Consider the following 19,478-nt stretch of genomic DNA (forward strand, 5'->3'; position numbering starts at 1 on the left):
GCAGCACAGCAGCGCAGCAGTGCAGCACAGCAGCGCAGCAGCGCAGCAGTGCAGCAGCACAGCAGCACAGCAGCACAGCAGCGCAGCAGTGCAGCAGTGCAGCAGTGCAGCAGCGCAGCAGCACAGCAGCGCAGCAGCGCAGCAGTGCAGCAGCACAGCAGCGCAGCAGCACAGCAGTACAGCAGTGCAGCAGCGCAGCAGCACAGCAGCGCAGCAGCACAGCAGTACAGCAGTGCAGCAGCGCAGCAGCGCAGCAGCACAGCAGCGCAGCAGCACAGCAGTACAGCAGTGCAGCAGCGCAGCAGCGCAGCAGCGCAGCAGCACAGCAGTACAGCAGTACAGCAGTGCAGCAGCGCAGCAGCGCAGCAGTGCAGCAGCCCCGGCCCGGGCGGGCGCGGCGGCCCCGGGCACAGCTCGCGGCTCTGCTCGAGGCTCGGCCTCACTGCTGGCCCGACTTCTTCTCCTTCTGGAAGCTAAAGCTTGTTCTCCTGCTCAGTTTCCTTTGTTTCTGAGCAAAATACTCTGCTCTGGCTGTGCTCGCTCGCGACTCTAGAATATAGTTAACCTGCAAGACACGAGGTGGAGTTAATGTCACCCGAGGTGGGGGACAGCCCGGGCTGGGCAGGGACCCCCAGCCCACCCCTCAGCAGGGCTCTGGTCTAACTGGTCCCAGCACGATGATGGCAGAGAGAGCCCAGAGTGCCAGCAGAGCCCTGGCCTGTCCTCCTGTGTCCCTGGTCCCATTTTGGGTCACCCAAACCTCTGGGGAAGGCAGCGAGCTGTGCAGACCCCCCAGTGCTGGGATAATCCAGCAATGAGCATCAATAAAGGACCTTATCAGCCTCAGTAAAAAGAATTCTTCCATTATGATGTTTGCATACTCAGCTAATCTCAGAGTTTCCCTGTGTTTTGGCACATTTTACTTGATGAAAGCATTTTAAAATGATATTTAACAAGCCTGCTACTCCCTAAATTTATTATCTCCAATGCTTTGTGATAATCTCAGAGATAATTTTAATGGAAGGTTAATGCAAGAATCAAAAAGATAAAAATGCCCTTTGGTCTGTCATTAGCTGGCTAATATGCTGTGGCTTAAAACTTGCACAATTTTATGCACTGTAGAGTGTTTCACTTTCATTGCATATTACAGCTTAAGGCATAAAAATATAGGGAATTTTCATGGTCAATAAAGTCTCAGTCCTTCTCACTTGATCATCTAAAAAGCCTAATTTGAAAAGTCTGATTTTTCTGTGCTCTCTAATGCTGATGGAATTGAAAACAAACCAGTGACTTGTGCATGAAACTAGATAATGTTCTATATAAATAAACTGCAACTTTGGAAAAAATGTACTGCTCAATATTATTCCTCTCTTGAATATTCATGTTATTGACAGTAAACCTTTTTTTAGCCTTTGTTTATGACCAGTCTCAGATGTGTGGAGTCACCAGCCCTGGAAGTGCTCAAAACCCAAGGAGATGTGGCATGGGGGTACTTGGGTAAAAGTTGGACTTGATGATCTTGGAGGTCTTCTCTAGCCTTAATGACTCTGTGATTCTATGATTCTGAGTGTTTGGGACTGCAATAGCTGATCTAAGATAGAGTGGGAACAGAAGAATTGGCCTAACAGCTCACAAATCAGAAACCCCTCAAACACACTGACCTCCTGTGTGATGAATAAAAGTTACTTTATCGCACGTCAGTCGTTTAACAATCCTCTAAACTCCACACAGCCAGTAAAAGCAAACATAACAGATGGTTCGCCAGAATTACTGCTTTTGAATTTTGACTTGCTATGAAAGATGAACTTGTGGAAAATTCCATTTAATTTTTCAAGAGTGTAACAAAAATTTGTTTCCCAAAGCAAGGGAGTTTGTGTCTGTACAGGGCCCCAGGGAAAGCAAACAGTCCTGAGAAGGATCAGGGGGGAGAAGCCCCAGTGTGCTGTGCAGAGACACCTGAGTGGGAAGTGTGAGGGGCAGGAGCACCCAACCCTGCATGGCACGGGGCTGCTGACCACGTGTCCAGAGGTGGAAACTACCCAGACACAATAAAATTTGGCAGTTTCCCATAAAATTCTGCAGAAAATGGTGTCTCTATTAAAAAAGCACAAAAGGAAATGCCACATACAGACAGGCAGTGGCTGTGTGGCTTTTGGAAGGATGAATAAAACAACAGGCATGGAGCTGCCATCCTGGCAGGTGAAACACACCCCAGTGGTCCTCAGGCACTGCACCCTCATGTGTTTCCAGAGCCCCTGAACACTCACATGTCTAACAAGTGGTAAAACACCAGGATTTTGGGTCACGTTAAAATTTAATACTCACCTTCAGTACAATTTCATTGACAGTAGCAGCATCTGATTCGAAGTAAAGGTGTTTGTAGTCATGATTGCTTAGATATGTAAGTTTAAATATTGCATGACCTGCAAAGATAAGAAAAAAACTGCTTAGAATATTCCTGTAAAGTTTGAGCAGAGCTCGTTGCCTGACAGAAGAAAACCACAGATGGTGATCTCAGTGTACCATCAGCACGACAGAAGGAAGCAATGAAATGCTGACAGGCTTCTCATGTCATTTCAATTTAAGGCAAGTGGTGGCTTGCAGGAGCAGCTGAACTCCAGTCAATAAAGTTCCTTTTCCCATCACATCCCCACTGCAGGAAATGCAAAAATCCATCAAAAGGCTGGTTAGCTCTGCTCGGCCACGCCGGCGCTGCAGGAGGAGGCTCGTACCGAACAGAAAATGGCAATGAACCCCAGAGCCAGCACTCCAAACCCTCCTCCCAAAATCCTCCCACACCAAGGAAAAGCACATTAAACTCCAGCTGGCCCCTTCCTGGTGCTCGGGTCCCAAATGGAGGTTCCAGCTGCTGGCCCTGTGGCACACGGTGCTGGCCCGTGGCTGCCCGGGGACACGCGGTGCCAGGAGGAAGGACTCAGACACAAAGGGCTAACGAGGAACACGAAGGAAGGCAAAATATCCTTCACTTGTATGGATGCTGATGGCTTAAAAATTAAAATTAAATGTATTCTATACATGATACTTTTCCAACGGTTTTCTAATTTATTCAGTTCAACAGTCAAAGTTAGCAATCCATAAAGTAACAGCCACATTACTGTAAATCCAGGTCTTTCCTGCAGGAAAGCTAATTGGAAATCTTATTTACATTATCTAATTCTCCAGATTTCCAAAAAGTGACTGATATATGCTCAGATTGGTGGCCAGGAAATTTCAGATGCAAGTATTTTATTGTGGCATGTTAATTAAACACCATTATGATGCACTAATCTGGAATATAAATTCTGTATTGAAAAATTGGCTAATAATAATAATAAAAACCCAACCCTTTAAATCATTTGACAAATGATGCCTCAGTGGTACTAAAAATGCGGAATTCCAAGCTGGGAGCTCATCAGCATGTTAATGCATGCAGCTTTGCCTGGAACACAGCATCTTAATGATTCCAAAAGTGCCAGTGCACCACTCCTGGGGATGGGACACAGCACCGTGCTCCACCAGCTCCCACCATTTTCCTTGGACACTGAACATTCCACACTGGTTATCAGAAATGAAACTGGTACAAAACAGGGTCAGAGGATCCCCATGAGCTGCTGAATTTTGGGTTTTGGAAAGTCACTGGGCAATTCTTGCTGTGGATCAAGACAAAACCTCTTCAGGTGCTCCCTGCTCCCGGGAGCCCAGCCCTGCCTCGTGCCGCGGTGGCACCACGTGTCCCCAGGGCACTGCCCTGCCCAGGGCAGCACTGCCCAGGGCAGTGTTCCTGCTCCCACGGGCAGGGGCTGCTCTGGGCCTGCCTGCCCAGCAGGGCACTGGCCAAGCATGGCTCCTGCAGGGCTCCCGGGGCCATGGCACCGATGCCAAACCCGGGGCCGTGCAGAGCCCAGCCCCATCCTGCTGACACTGGTGACTCCGTGGAAAGAAGCCAAGAAGACTTTTCCTTAGAAAGCCCCATTACAGCATCATGTTTATGGGCTCCAAGTCCACAACACACTACTTACAGCATGAAATATGAGTGCACTGAAATCCTAACTAGCACTTTGCTCTGCTACTCTTCTAGCCAGATGGAATTTATGAATTGTGAGATTGATTTCCATTTCCAAGAGTGCTTAAATATGTGATGTACCTGTTTCCAATAGAGCACCACCCCTGACAATTCTGAGATCAATAGGAGCCTCCATGGTTTGATGTTTCCGTGTGAAAGGATGGTAACAAACAGCAGCAACTCGAGTGGCTCCTGCTCCACGTGATGGGGGATTTAAAGCAAATGCAGATGCTGCACAAGCAGCTGCTACCATCCCTCCACACCAACAGGGGCTGGGTGTTTGCAGGAACCTCAGTGCCCTGCAATCAGGATTAATCAGCTGCACAACAACAGAAAATCCACGTTATTCCTGACCACGTTCGTCTGTTAGAACAGTTATGGAAAGCAGATGGAATGACAGAAACTCAGCAGCTTTTGCCACGGGGCAGGCACAGCCCACAGTGAGCTCAGCACAGCCAGGGGGTCTCGTGGCAATGCCCCTGGTGCCCCCTGAGCCCCCAGCCATGCCAGGGCCCCGCAGCAGAGCAGCACCTCCCCACTGCTGCCCTTGGCCTGGCTCGGAGCGCTGATAAATGTCCCCAGCCCCACCACTAATGGCTCCTGTGTGGTTACTCCTGGAGAGGAGCCTACAGCCGAGGGAAGGGCAGGATGCTAATTCACTGGGAATTCACCAAGGAGAGCTCATTTACTCCTTCAGCACCACGTCTCACGTTCAGCTGCTCACCCCATCTCCTGATTTTTAGCACCACTGCACTGCCAACGAGGCGAGGGAAGAGGCCCTGCGGCGCTGCACTGCCGGGGGCTGCTGCAGCTCCTGTGCAGCCTCCAGCCTGCAGCCCCCGGCTCCTCCACATCCCCACAGCTCCTCCACATCCCCCCAGCTCCTCCACATCCCCACAGCCCTGAGAAACCCTGAGCAATTACAGCCCCACAGCTACCGGCCATAATGTGCTTCTACAGGCAACAGTAAATCTGGTGCTAATTCCTGCAATCTTGGCAAGACATCCAAACCCTTGGTGGGCCCCACACTGCACCTGACACAGGTAGAAAAATAATCACTCTAATCTAAGTAATCAACTCTTTTAATCAAAGTCCAAAAGATACATTTTTTGCTTGGAAAACAAGGCTATGAATTTGCACAAGAAAATGTAATTTTTTTTACTGAATCTGCCAAGACTAGAAAGTTTTTCTTATTTTCCTCCCACCCCACAATTCAGCCCTCATCCAAACCCTCTCCTTGCCAACTCAGTAAACAGAACAGAATTAAATCCCTAATTATATGGAGGATGAAAAGAATATTCATGAATTGGACAAAGCAGAAAACAAACAAACACTAGAAATGCAAATTTATGTTAATTTTTCAATATACCTTGATGATTGCTTTGTCATTATAGGGCCATAAGGCAGAAGTCAACAATTAAGAGTTATTATTGGAATAAATAGCTGGAGAAGGACTCTCTGAAGAACAAAGCACTTATGGACATCCTTTGCCATCACTGCTTCAGAAACTGTGACCTCAACAGGCTCAGACCTTGAAATCTCTTCTCATGGGCCCAGAAAGGATGCAAAAGGATTAGAAACACACCAGTAAAAGGCAAGGAATGAGGATAGCAAATTTCATATCAGCAATACTTTTGTGCACAAAGACACATTTCCCCCAACCCCTGCATGAGATGGGGGAGCCTCTGCTCTGCAGCCCAAAGCACTGGAGAGGGGCTCAGCTGTCTGAAATCCGCGTGTGATACCCCAGAAATGATGCTGTGACCCTGGAGGAAGGCCTGAAGGGACTACAAAGCTGCAAGAATTGTGTTAGGGTTAAAAAACATCCAACACCCTACCTGACATCCTGTGGTAATAAAAAACACTTCACAGGGGAGGTCACAAGTTGCAGCATGGCTGCAGTTGGATTATCCAGACGTGGCACCAAGCTCAGCTAGGGACAGACAGAACAGGGATGTGGACCTGCGTGTACAGGTGGGGATAATCCCATTTCATGCAAGGGATATTTGTCCCAGAGGTACATAAGTTAGAGGCAGTGAGGGCAGGCAGCTCTGATGCCAGTGGAGTCACTGGTGGGTCCATGGTGGGCAGCCTGAGCCCAGGGGTGGATCTCCTCAAACCAGGGCAGTACTTAAGTGGGAACAAATGATAAGACTGTTAAGGAAAAAAATAGCAGCTATGGTCCAGCTGGCTTGCCCCATTCTCTCATGATCTCTTTTCCTCCAACCCTTCATGTTCCACTGTAGGCTTGGTACTCAGCATTGCTAGTAGAGGGTGCCATGTGTCCAGATGTCCTGAAAACAGAGCTGCAATTAAAGTGCAGCACACACCCACTTTTGTGGCAAACTGCGGTAACTACTCACACATCTGGATTCTTTTCCCCCAAAGCCTTTTGCTTCTTCTTTAAATTATTATCAGAGGCAGAATACTAACGAAGATTTTTGCAAAAATGCTGAAAATTGAGGTGCAACTCGGGGTTGCCCAAAACCTCTTTACCAGCAACCTTGTTTGGGGAAAAAAGATAAATAAATCAAAATGCAGTGTTTCCACATGGCAATCGGCTCCTCCACTGCGTCTGCACCTCATCAATCACGCATTGTCTGCCGGAGAGGCGAGCCTTGTAAATGTCACATCCACTCAGGCCCGAGGAGAGGCGAATCAAAATGCAGCGAGGAGTTTTAATTGGATAGTGTAATTAAACTAAAAAACCCCAGCAGAATAGCTTTGACAGGATAGATGAAGACCCCTTTTAATAGGGCTACAAAACAGATTTGTTAAAAGGATGAGGCAATGCGCGCTCCTGATTGCGCTCAGGAGAACTTTTACGAGCGGCTGGCGGAGGGGCCGCAGTTAATCAGCACCGAGCGCTCCCGTGCCCGGCTGCTGCTGGCGCTGCCAGGCCAGGGCAGCCTCGCTGCCAGCCCTTCTCTGCAGGGACACGTCCTGCCGAGCTGCCCGCCGGGCACACCGAGCCATCTGTGCCCGCCGCCGCCCCGGCACCCTGCCTGCGCGGCTGCCCTGCCTCTTCCTTCTGTTCCACACTTGGATGCTCCTTCCACTCCAAGCTGAAGTTTGGGAACATTCTCTCTGCTGAACCTGGTTTTTACCTTTTGGCCAGAACCTGTGACTAGTCTCCTGTTGAGCAGGAATTTTACTGTGTTATTTCTTGCTCTGCTGTGGGAGTGGGGATATCAGGAACCAGCACTTGATATTTGATGCATCAATTGCAGAGCACACACTGCCTCTGCTCTGGCCCCACTGCAGGCTCTGAGCAAACCTGCAACAGCTCTGTTTGAGCTCCCAGAGCAGCAGGAACCCAACGCCTTCCCAACATTTCCTGGGCATTTTCAGCCCTTCCACATCCCAGCAACAAAGTCATTAAATTAGGATTACCCAATGTGCATAATCGGGATGAACTGGACGCTGAACTAAAACATCAAATACCTTTAGCTTTAAATTAAAACTACATAAAGGGGGTTCAGGCATCGCTGTGGCTATCACTTGCAGCCAGGGTGAATACTGCTGGAAAAGCTATTTTCGTGCAGATGTGGAATTCAATGGGAAAGACTGACTCGTGTAGCAACATCAATCAAAACGTCGGCTGGGCTGGCAGCTCTCGACAGTAAGGCAGGTTCAAAGGTCATGGGATAAAGAAAAAGCCAAGCTCTGGTTCAGCTCTAATATCTCCTCGCTGGAAGTCTTACCGAGGTACCTGCCCCCCTTCTGCACTCGCAGCTTTCATTAATCTTCTTGCCATCTTTTTTAACTAGTCATGCAGAACCGCTCGATAGCGAGACATATAATGGGGAGGCCCTGTGCCTATTACCAGGTTAACACTCTGTTAAGCCCCAGTGCAACAATGGAATCAGAATTTAAAGGAAATCTTCAGCTGCAGGGTGCAAAGCGGGCAATTAAATTACAAACTGAAGTTACCCATGTACTCCATGACCTACGGAACACCTTTGCTTAGACTTACCTTCATACCGAGGGTATTTTGACAAAGCAACTGAGATGTCTCTGCTTCATGAAAACAAAAAAAAAAGGCAGATAAAGGATCACAGAGAATGTTGCTTCAGTGTTTCAAGTAAATTATCAAATAAATCCAATTTCTGCAGCTCGTGTAAAGCACAGCTGGTCAGGTGTGGTGGCACAGGGGCTCTGCACTCCCTGCCCAGCTCCGCCGTGCCCAGCAGCCCTGGACATCCATCACAGCCACTCGGGCACAGAGCACTGCACACGGCAGTGGGCAGTGACACTGAAGTTTCTCCCCTGTCCAAGTAATGTAAGAGACATTACCAGAATCAGATTTCCTTTAAATTACACTATTGCAAAGGGATATAATTCTATTAAATGTATTATGTTGCTTCCTTAAGACTTTATATTATGTACACTTAATTGAGATACAAAGCTCTTTTCAGCTATAAAAATGACAACTACTTTATTAAGGCTTAAATCTTATTTCTCCATGATAGGATGCTTCCTTTCAAGACTCAAAACATTCAGAATCTCTCGTGATAATCAGGCTGAACCTGATTTAAAGAAGATGTTCGTGCCCGGTGTTGTCAGGTTCTAATGGCATCGAAGCAAGCCAGCAGGGCCATTAACTCTCCCCTCAGTCCAAACCCAGGGAGTCTGATTTAATTTACAAATAAAACTTCAAATTCTGACCCAGGGCTACTACAAGGGCAAACAAAAATCATCAGCCATCCCTGCCCACAGTCCCCCCACTAATGGCAAATGAGATGCCAGAGCTTTCTGTTTTCATTTTCTGCCCTCACTGAAGGCAGCTCTGAGCTCTGTGAACTCTCAGCACAGGAAAACTCAGCCTGTCCAAAACAGCTCTGAGCTGTCCATCAGTGTTCCCACCACAACAGCTCTGAAGCTGCTGAGCCCTTTCACACACTCAGGTGCCACCAACGCTTCTCTGCAGGACCCAGTGCAGAGGGGAGCAAAGAACACCTGCACGAGATCTCACTGCAGCCTCACGCTGCCCCAGCACTCAGCCTCCATTCCCAATGCCCCTTGTCCTTACTAAAATGTAGGAGGCTGCTCCAAACCCTTCACCTCTTCAGAGTCACCAGGGCAGAGCTCATCCCAGCCCAGCCCAGCCCAGCCCAGCCCAGCTGGTTCTGACCCCTCTGAGGTGCCTGGGGAGGGAAGGCAGCCCCAAACCCAGAGCCCGACACAACGGGACAAGCACGAGCACTTCTGAAAGAGGAGATGGAGCAGGTTTGTGTTACAAGAGATAAAAACATGAAAACAAAATATATTGCAGAACTCAAAGACCTTATCTGTACTCAGCGTCTCTTTGCAATAATTCATTCAAGAAAGATCTGGGAATAATTTTTGATGTAAACTCTGCTGCAAACATACATCACCGTACTGATAAAAATCACAGACAAAACTTGTGAAATACAGTGAGTTTCATTCCTTTATGCTACTAAAATAACTTTTTTCCATTTAAAATTCAAAAGATACTGATCTGCTGCTCAGTTCCCCAAAATGCATCATTCTGAGATGTCACACTAAAAGTCTTTTCTGCTGGCCTAAAATAATGACTTTTGGAACATCTTTAGTGAGTTGGGAAAAGGTCAGCAGTTTCAGAAGGAAGTAGTATTTTCTCCTTTTGGAACTGTGCTGAACCATTATTTAGTAGGAAAAGTTTAAGATTTTCACAAAAAAATGAGAAAATAAGCCTTTCAGTACTGTCATGGTTGCCTTGGTTGCAACCTGTCAGTGTCCTCTCCAAAGCCCCTGTGATTCTTCACTCAATGGTTCCCATGTGCAGGTACTGTCCTCCTGCCCCTGGGCTCTGTTTGGGATTGGAACTCCTGGGTTGGCAGGATTTGGGTACAAACACAATTCCCCACAGCAGCAGATGCCTCTGGGGCTGGAGAGCCCCATCCTGGCAGGACGAGGTCCGAGGTGCCCAGGGATTGTGCCCTGGTGTGTTGACAGCAGTGGAAACCTCAGGTTTCCATTGGACTCTTCAAATACAGCCTTGTTTTGTGGGCACTGTTTTATCCCCTCAATGTTTGCATTTGCAGTGAAATGTGGACACAAAGCAGAGGTGTGACAGGATTCACCAGCACAAACTGGCCCTTCCTTGCACTGTACACAAAATCCTCACGTGTTTCAGACTGCCAGGTCATTGGGGAAGCTTCTCCTTGGGATTGTGCCTACCCAAGGACCATGAAATCTTGATGGAGAGACAGAAAAGGAAGACAATGACTAAACCAAGAACATGGAGTAGGAAGGGGTAATGAAGGGGAGAAGGATATAGTTCAATAATTGCTGATAAAATCTGTGGCAGCCATAAATTTACTCTTCCAAGAGAATTCAACAGATCATTACCTCTGTAAATATGTATCACATAATTCTCCCTCTCTGTCACCTTGCAGATAAGTACTTAATACCAGCATCTCACTACCCTGCAGAGGCACAAGTGCAATAAAATCCATCTGAGCTTTTGAACTGCAGTCACTTTTTGAAAGTAGACAGTTCCATTTTGGCCCCACTGGGAGCCATTGCCCAATCCTCCCAGGGCCCATCCTGTGCTTTTTAAAACAACTTTCCCAGACAGAGACCCTCATTCCTCTACTGACACAACAAGCAGAAGCCCTTGATTTTGGAGTTGCACTCCACAGAGCCAGCTCTGAACTCTGGGCAATGACTGAGCTGGGATATCCAGCCTGTCCCCAGACCTGGCTGTCCCTGCTGTCTTGGCCCAGTCACCAGCACAGAACAGAATGCCCAGAGTGGCACCTTTAATCCCAGTGACCCTGCAAATCCAGACTGAGTTGACACCCACTCTACGCCCCAGATCTTCAGTTGCACCAAAGACATTTAAAACCAGTCTGGAAGTTAAAAAGTGACAAAAAATTGCAATTATGTTGAAACATGGATTTGCTGGCTGTGCTGCAGGGCTGGAGACAGCTGGGCAGAGCCAGAGTTCCCTCGGTGTCACAGTGGGCAAGAAACACTGAGTGATGCCATTAGCTGAGAGCAGCATCAAAGGACACTCGTAAAATGTGTGTCTGTTTATGCTGTGTTCTCTGTAACAGAACTGAGTCAGATTAAAAACATCCTGTAATGAAAAAAACACACCTATAGAAAGAAAAGGACATGGTAGCAATAATTCTTTGGACATGGAGCACATCCAGGGAGGCAGAGAAGAGAGAACATAAATAAAAAGGACTACTCACTTGGGCTTTTTTCTTCCGCAAGGTCACAGGCACAGAGGAGTTCAGAATCGATTGAAATGGGTTTCTGCTTAATCCAAAACTTAGTGCTGGCCTTCTGATTAGTAACAGGGTCTATCTCTACCTTGTCTCCAGAAATACCTGAGATGAGAAAGAATAGAGAGCCACAAGAGTGATCTGTTTAACCGATTTCATATCAGCCGTTTGACACACTTTATAAATCTTAAATGGGCTGAAGGTATATTGCCCTTCTGGGCTTTCTGAAAGCAGGGGAGCTTTTGAAACCAGAAGCAAATGGTTATCAAACTGCACTGATAATCTGCATTTTATTCTCCTGCAAATGCATACCAAAAGAAAAGAAATATCACAGAAAAGATTCTTCTAAAAGCATACAGAGCTCTCCTGGAAGCAGTAGCTGCACGAGCAGTGAGATTTATAGGAGATAGTGCTGGTTTTGCAGTCACCACTGCTCTGTGTAACAGACACTATCTCCACCCACCCCACTCCATCTGCTGCACAGCAGACATACAATCACACAATAACAGAACCAGAGGTTCAGAATGTGCTGAGCTGGAAGGGACCCATCAGGATCACTGAGCCCAAAGCTGGCCCTGCACAGGGCACCCCAAAAACCCCACCTGGGCCTGAGCACTGTCAAACACCTCTTGGACCCAGGCAGGGCTGATGCTGGAATCACACTCTGGGGAAGCCTGTTCCAGAGCCCAGCCCTGCTCTGGGTGAAAATCCTCTTCCTGATATCCAACCTAAATGTGATATCCATACCTAAATGTGATATCCATACCTAAATGTGATATCCATACCTAAATGCGCCCTGACTCAGCTTCAGCTGCCCCCTTGGGTCCTGTCAGGGTCACCAGGGCAGAGGTTGGCCCCTGCCCCTCTGCTTCCCCTCGTGAGGATCTAAAGCTCACAGCAGGTCTGACCTCAGCCTCCTCCAAACAAAGCAGCCTCACTTGCTCCTCATGAGACTTCCCCTCCAGGCCCTTCCCCACCCTCGTGGCCTCCTCTGGGTGCTCTCTAATGGCTTCATGTCCTTTTCACATTGTGGTGCCCAGAACTGCACACAATAACCAAGGTGGGGCCACACCAGTGCAGAGGGCAAGGAGGATCCTGCTGGAACCAGTTCAGGAACTGAACAGAGCTGAGCAAACTTCCAGGCAGCTTTTTACATCTAGGTGTGCAGAGCCTTTAAAGCAATGATGTGTCTTCAGGCATGAGTTACAGGGTGAAGCTCGTGAGACATCAACAAAAGGAAGCAATATAGGAAAAAAAAACTATTTAAATATAATTTAACTCTCGCATCTCTGGAAAAAAAGCAGAAAACTTTCTCCCTCCTGAGGGTTCTGATGAGGCAGGAGCCTGGGGGGGGGTCTGGCTGCAGCCCCTGGCCTGAGACCAGGCCAGCCTTGCCCACCCTGTGGGTTATGGGAGCACCCCACTAACCCAACAATGCATTAAACACACCTCACATCACAGAGATCACATTGCAATTAAGCATTGTATCAAGAGTCCAATTAACACCCAGGCTTCTGGAACTCACTAATTTGAGTAGGCTGAGGCTGTATCTGGAGCCCATTTTGGTTTGTGATTTAATTTTGGACAGATTATGTAAAATCAGTGTTGGTATTTCACTGTAATGGTTCATTATTCCAAATGGTATTTGCTGGAGTTTAAGGAAAATATGGAAGTTGATGATACAAAGTCTCATTTTCTCACAAAAAAAAAGTCAGGGGAAGTTCTAAAAATAAAGGTGCAAATTCTTGGTGTGTGAGGGCTGTTCCCCATCCCTTCCTCTAAGAGCATCACCCCTATAAATATCCTCCAAAAAATGTCACTGTTTGGTCCTGAAACTTCAGAATTCACACTCAGTCAATACTGTTAATGCACCTTGTTAATTTGATAGGATTTGTCAGGTAACTCCACTGGAAAATTATATAAAACTGTTCTAGATGAACAGATGATAGTGACATGAATTAAAGTGATAGAACAATAGTGGAATATAAACCAGAAATGACACCCAAAGTGGCTGTTGATTTATTGCCATCCTGAGTTTGGTTCTGGGCTTCCATGTATATTAGTGCTACAAATCTGGGTCCATTTAGCAGCGAGATGCTCATACATACATCACCAGCTCCTGCTCCAAGCCAAGGTCACTCCCCATTGCATCAATCTTCTCAGCAGAGGCTACTTCACCATTTTGTAACCATCTCAGATGGAACAGACTTCCTCCTCTTTCATCTTTTTTTTATCATGTAAAATACACTTTAACTTCTATTATTTTTATCTGCAAATTGTTGCTGTATACTTCATCCATTATTTCTGTATCTCAACATCGCTGGCTGAAGCTCACCCACATCCAGAGAGTACATTGACAAAGAATGTTGTCTTTTTTGTGTTATTGTTCTTATAATCTGGATGTGTTGAAACCTAAAATCAAAACAGTATTGTGTCTGTGGCTTCTGCAGTCTCTGTCTTGCAGCACAAATCACTCATACAAAAAACCCAAGTAAAAATGCTCCTTCTCCTATTTTTTAAATTCATTCATTTTGTCAAAAGGCATGCCATCAATGTATGGGTCCAGTAGCAGTGTTGTGTTCTTGCTCCCTTTGTTGGGGTCTGCAATTGCCCCCTCCCCTTTCTGAAATACTGGCCAGCAGTTGTTTTCCCAGACAATAAGCTCCTGTTAGTTGTGCTAATGTAATACACAAGTGAATGTGTCTTATTCCTCCACAACACGATAGAGCCTTTGTAAAACTGCTGAGAGTGCTGCTGTGTGTGCATTACCCTGTGATATGGGCTGAAACACAAACCCCAGACCTGAAACTGCCACCTTAAATGCAATAACCCCATCACTCAGAGCTGGGCACTCCTCCCATGGCCATCCACATATCACCTTTTACTACAGATAGTACTGTACATACTGCACAACGTACAAAAATCAAATTTACTCCAATGTTTTTCATAAACCTTGTCTCAAATTCAATGATCAGGCCTCAAAACAGCTAAAATATTTCAAAAAGTGCAATCCACTCCTGCACAGCCACTGACACCACTGCTCTGCCAACAAGGAGCCAGGGCATGACAGAGGATTTTTGGGGTCCTTGAGAAACACGTGCCCTGCTAAGGCTGCTGCCCAGAACTGATGGCACAAAAAAGCTGCAAAGAAAAGTCTTTGCAACTGGCCACCACCAACCTGCTGGAGAGCAGCCCCCAGACCAGTCACCACGACTGAAGACAAAAAATTAGCCTCTGTTTTTTCCATTTCAGGGAGGAAGAAGCAGTCTGTCACTCATATAAACATGTAACACTCATCAGCCCAAACCCAAACAGCGCCTCAGTCCTTGTTTTGCCAGTCTTGATCTTCTAATATCTTTTAAAAATTCAGGAGGAAGCCCATCAACTTACTCAGATGTTATAGAAAGATTCTGGTGTTCTACATTTGCCCAAGGTTTGAACACCCTGCTGGGGTTTTCTTTGATTAAAAAAAAAAAAATTAGATTATAAAGCCCTATTGTCAGTGCACTGCCATCAAAATCACACAAGTTCACAGATTGTTATAAAAGGGAAATTTTATGGTCCTTACAGCACTGGGCAGGGTCAGCTCCTCCACTGCTGTTCAAGTTAAGCCATTTGTTTCATTTAACAGCTCTTCTCCCTTAACCATTTATCTTTAGTGATCTGTCATGACCTTTTCAAGCTCTCATTTCTGACACTTCCCAGATACAGTGAGTCAAACTTCACTGGAAGCAAACTATCACACCCCGAGAGTTTGCTCAAGGCAGCGAACATGCCCAGCACTGCCCTGCTCCAGCACCAGCAGATAAATCCTGCCTCAACTAGACAGCTCAAAATAAACCTAAAAAGCCTCTTCTGTGAGAATTTTACACACAAGTACTCTCCCATCTGCTTCAGGATGGAAGAATGAAGAGACAGTAGTGACAATAATACAGGAGTCGCTATAGTTTAACAATTCTGAATTCTACAGTATAAATGTATTTTGTAAACATTATGGCACTTAATATCTTACTGCTGAATCATTTCTTTATGGAAGTATTTGCAGGAATGTCACAGGTCACCTACCAATGCATCATTAATCAAATTTTCACAATTTAAACACAAAGATAAAAAGCCATTCAATCATTTTAAAACAGTAATGGGGCTTTTATAATTCAGGATTCTGTCAGCCCTTGGCCTTCAGGTTTTCAAAAGCATTCAGCAAGCCAATAAGGACAATATAAAACCTTTAGAGAATGCTCATTTATTTTGTTCCACCTCAAATTTCCACTAGGTCGTTAAAAATCTTTCAGTCTCAGAAAAGGAAAAACCCAATAACTCCCAATTTTGCAAAGCCTCATTTAAAAATAACAAAACAGTTGGCAAGAAGCTTTCCATTAGGAAGCCTAGACTGGAAAAAAGAGACGAGGTCATTAAATAATGGCCTTCGTTCAGAGGCAACATGTGCAACTGATTGGGGATAATAAAAATACTGAAGTATTTTCAAGGGAAAGCAATATTTTTAACTGCTGAAATGCCAGCAACACTTTGACATGCTCCATGAGAAAACGGCCCGAGGTGATAATGATTGCTGCAGAGCGGCAGCTGCCAGGCACAGCTCTGGCTGCGCATTACCTAGCTGCACGTCCGTGGTGAACCGCAGCCGGTGGATCATGCTGACTTTGAAGGACTTGTAGTGGTGGCTGCTGAGCATGTCCTGCACCGTGGCAATGTCGATCTGGGGATCCTCCTCCGAGACCTCTTCTCCTCTGGAACCTGCAAGACACGGCCGGGGTGCTGAGGGGAGCTTGGATGGGGCGTGCCCGGCCGGCGCGGCGGCACCGCGGGGCTGCCCAGGGACTCCGAGTGCGCGGGCCCTGCCCTGGGACGAGGACACGCCACCCTCACCCGGGCCAGCCACCAGGCACCGAGCCCACGCTGGCAGACCCCTGTGGCCACACCGTGCTGGTGGCACGGGCAGCCCTGACCGGGGCTTGAGCAGGGATGAGAGGGGACCCTGCGGCCACCCGCCCCTGCCACCCAGGAAGGAGGCCAGAGCTGCCCAGAAGTCACTCCACAGCTGTCTGTCCCCAGGGGTGTGTCCCCAGGGGTGTCTGTCCCCACAGCTGTCTGTCCCCACAGCTGTCTGTCCTCAGGGCTGTCTGTCCCCACAGCTGTCTGTCCTCACAGCTGTCTGTCCTCACAGCTGTCTGTCCCCAGAGGTGCCCCCTCGATGCCAGCACAGACCTCCCACGTGCCAGCAGCACCTCGGGCACGCTGATGTGAAGCTGCACTTCATTTACTGATTAGTATTCTCATTACCACTGCAGGTACTGCTTTTATAAAAGGCAACAACTCATTAAGCCAAAATGCCAATTACTGAAAAAATATAACACACTTTAAAGATTTTTTACATTTTATGACGTTGGATTAACACCAATTTCAACATTACTATAATGCGATATATAATTGCACAGAGTAATTTCAATGCCAGCTGCTAATAAAGCACCTCAGCTCGAAATGATCATTCAGATGCTGGTAGATAAAGTGGCATAAATATGTTTGAAAACTGATTTAGCTTCTTACAGGAGATCCTGAGGATGACACGTTTTGTTTAATATCCTGGCTAATGTAGTCCTAAAAGCTGAACGAACTGCCATTTCAGAGAACTAAATTTGCTGCAGGAGATTAATGAAAACTTTATATTTTGCTGAAATTTTAATAATGGGAAGATGAGATGATGGAGTTTTAGTACAGATCTTAAAGCTCCAGCAAAGCAGGTACCAACTTGTCAGATTTTTCAGTATTAATTTTGCTTGAGACTTGTACTGTTGGAGCATCCCCAGCACTACACCACTGTGAGCATCTGCTGTTAAATGGGGAGCATAAAGCAGGAGATTCCCAAGTCACAGAATTTCACCACAGCTTTCCCAGCACTGCCCTTCTCACACCCCCTGGGCCTTTGGGGAAGGGGGACACCGAAGGGTTAAGCTACAAATTGGGCTGTGCCATTCGACTTGAAAGGATTCCAAAAATCAAATTAAACAGTCTCCATGTGAATTTATGCAGAGCCATCTTAACACTGCAACCACTCCATGCTCCAGAATGACAAGATAAATTGTAATGGCTCCTTCCGAGACATTACAATGCATTTTGTCACAGACCCCTGTGTTAATGTCTCTATACCATGGATTATCATAATGTATCATGTCAAACCCTCATGCTGCACTACTCCAAAGATACACTGAGATATGTCAAACTTTTTGGTGCACTTAAAAGCATCTGGAGAGCTGCGGTGTGGCAGTGCCTGGCAGCGAGGCAGGAGGGTGGCAGTGGCACTGCTGCCCTGCTGCCCTGCCAGCCGGGACCCTCCTCCTGTCCCCACAACCCTGTCCCCTCCCTGTGTGTCACAGTGGCCCCTGTGCTGGCACAGGAGCTGTGACATGGCAGAACTGACCCCTGCACCTGGCTGCCCACACAGCCCAGCTCAGAGCTGAGTCCCCGTGGAACAGAGCGGGATCGGGCACTTGGGTCCATCTCCTCACTGAAACCCCGAGTTTCAAACGAGAGCAGCAGCAATGGAAAAAGAACACCAGCTCCACGAGCTGGAAGCCAGGCAGCAGCCAAAGCAGCAGCTCCTCCCACGGGGACCCAGCTAAACCAGGAGCCTCCTGTGACAGGGACCCCTGCCAGCACCCAGCACAGACAAAAATGGCTCGTTGGGAGCACCACAGCTCTGAAATGTCACATGCAGCCTCTTGGAGAGAAGTGAACCTGCATTTCCTCGATAAAACAACAAAACACAAAGTTAACTGCACTGCAAAAATGTCCCTTATTACTTTAATGTACTAGAATATTGCTTAATGAAAGTTCTTAATTGCAATACAATTAATTACATACACAGAGTCCCCAATTACATTTTCCAATAAGACATTGGCTTTGCTATAGGTCTAAAGGCACTAAACCAATTTTAATATATTAAGACCAATTTCCCTTGAATACTAATTACTATCTAATGATAAAATGAGAAAGAGGAACTTTCCAGAAGTAAGATGGCAAGAATAAAACTAAATTAGCCATGAGCGTCTTCCTACCACACATAAAGGCATTTCACATTACAAAGTGCAGCTTTCAGTTTAAAGATAAATCTTTGTGCAAGTTAAAAGTTCTGCACACTGGAAGCAGTTTATTAGCTTGAATGCTATTAGTAAATGCTGCCTGGAAAGGGGATTTCTCCATACATATTTCTTAATAATGGAAAGTTTTTGTTTCATTTAATACCCTGAAATATAAACTTTCTCTTTGCCCAAAGGAATGTGCCTGCTCTTCTCCCAGGAGATGCTTGGCATCATCCATATATATATTTATAAATGACTATGAGACTATGAAGAGCACATTTACAAGTAATAGCTGTTACAACAGTGTTTTCTAACTGGCATATCAAAGCTAAAAGTATTTCAAATCAAGACAGAATGCCCAAAGTGAATGTTTCAGTTTGCTGATAGGATTGTCAAGCCATTATTTTATTAATAGTGCAAAACTGTCAATATTTCCATGCCAAAAGACAGCTCCTAAGCACCCCAAAATCCATTTTCTGACGGTGCAGGGGGGAGTCAGGCTCTGCAGGAGGCAGGGACTGTGAGTGATCTCACAAGCTGCACTGTCCTGGAGCCCCTCTGTGCCCCAGCTGGGACAGGGCAGGGTCACCCTGCCTGGGGAGTCCCACCCCAGCAGGGCTCCAGGGCATGCTCCTGGATGGGCACCACCGACTCTGACCCGGGGCAGGAGTGCTCCAGCTTGGGGAGTTTGGTGCAACCTGAGCAGGAGATACAGCTGCAGGCCACAGCCTGGATTCCTCCAAAGATGACGAAAATACATTAAAAATGCAGTAGCTACAGTATTCTTTTAATTACGGAGCCTGGGTTTAAAAAAAATGTTATTTTAAATCACAAGCAAAACCCATGGAAGTATGACTAGTGAGCATCATTTCATAGATTAAAAATCAATACAAAAATAATAGGTGGGATGCAGACGTCGGGGAATTCTGGCTTGTGGAAGAGCACAACTCGATTAGGGAGGTCAGAATTGCTCCATTTCCTCAGCACAGCCCCCCTGCTCCCTCTTGCCAAGGTCTCTCTACAGTTCCTCAGAACCATTTTATGCAGAAATGAACCAGGAGCAGGGGGAGTATTTTGGGA

The 19,478-nt window shown here is 46.7% G+C and overlaps 1 protein-coding gene across 5 annotated transcripts in view; it reads right to left on the reverse strand.

Annotated features, from left to right (window-relative positions):
• Positions 1–345: 345 nt before the first annotated feature.
• MAPKAP1 (MAPK associated protein 1) overlaps positions 346–19,478 on the reverse strand; it is a 78,342-nt gene continuing 59,209 nt past the window's right edge. For all 5 annotated transcript variants that reach the window (XM_021543727.2, XM_021543721.2, XM_021543723.2 and 2 more), the window contains 4 exons: positions 15,916–16,056; positions 11,269–11,406; positions 2,326–2,423; positions 346–565 (listed from right to left, as the gene is read on the reverse strand). In XM_021543727.2, coding sequence (XP_021399402.1) covers positions 440–565; positions 2,326–2,423; positions 11,269–11,406; positions 15,916–16,056 — 503 coding nt within the window. In that variant the 3' untranslated portion in view covers positions 346–439. The remainder of the gene's footprint in view (positions 566–2,325; positions 2,424–11,268; positions 11,407–15,915; positions 16,057–19,478) is intronic.

The sequence above is a fragment of the Lonchura striata genome, chromosome 22 (genome assembly GCF_046129695.1).
Source record: "Lonchura striata isolate bLonStr1 chromosome 22, bLonStr1.mat, whole genome shotgun sequence".
Taxonomy (NCBI): domain Eukaryota; kingdom Metazoa; phylum Chordata; class Aves; order Passeriformes; family Estrildidae; genus Lonchura; species Lonchura striata.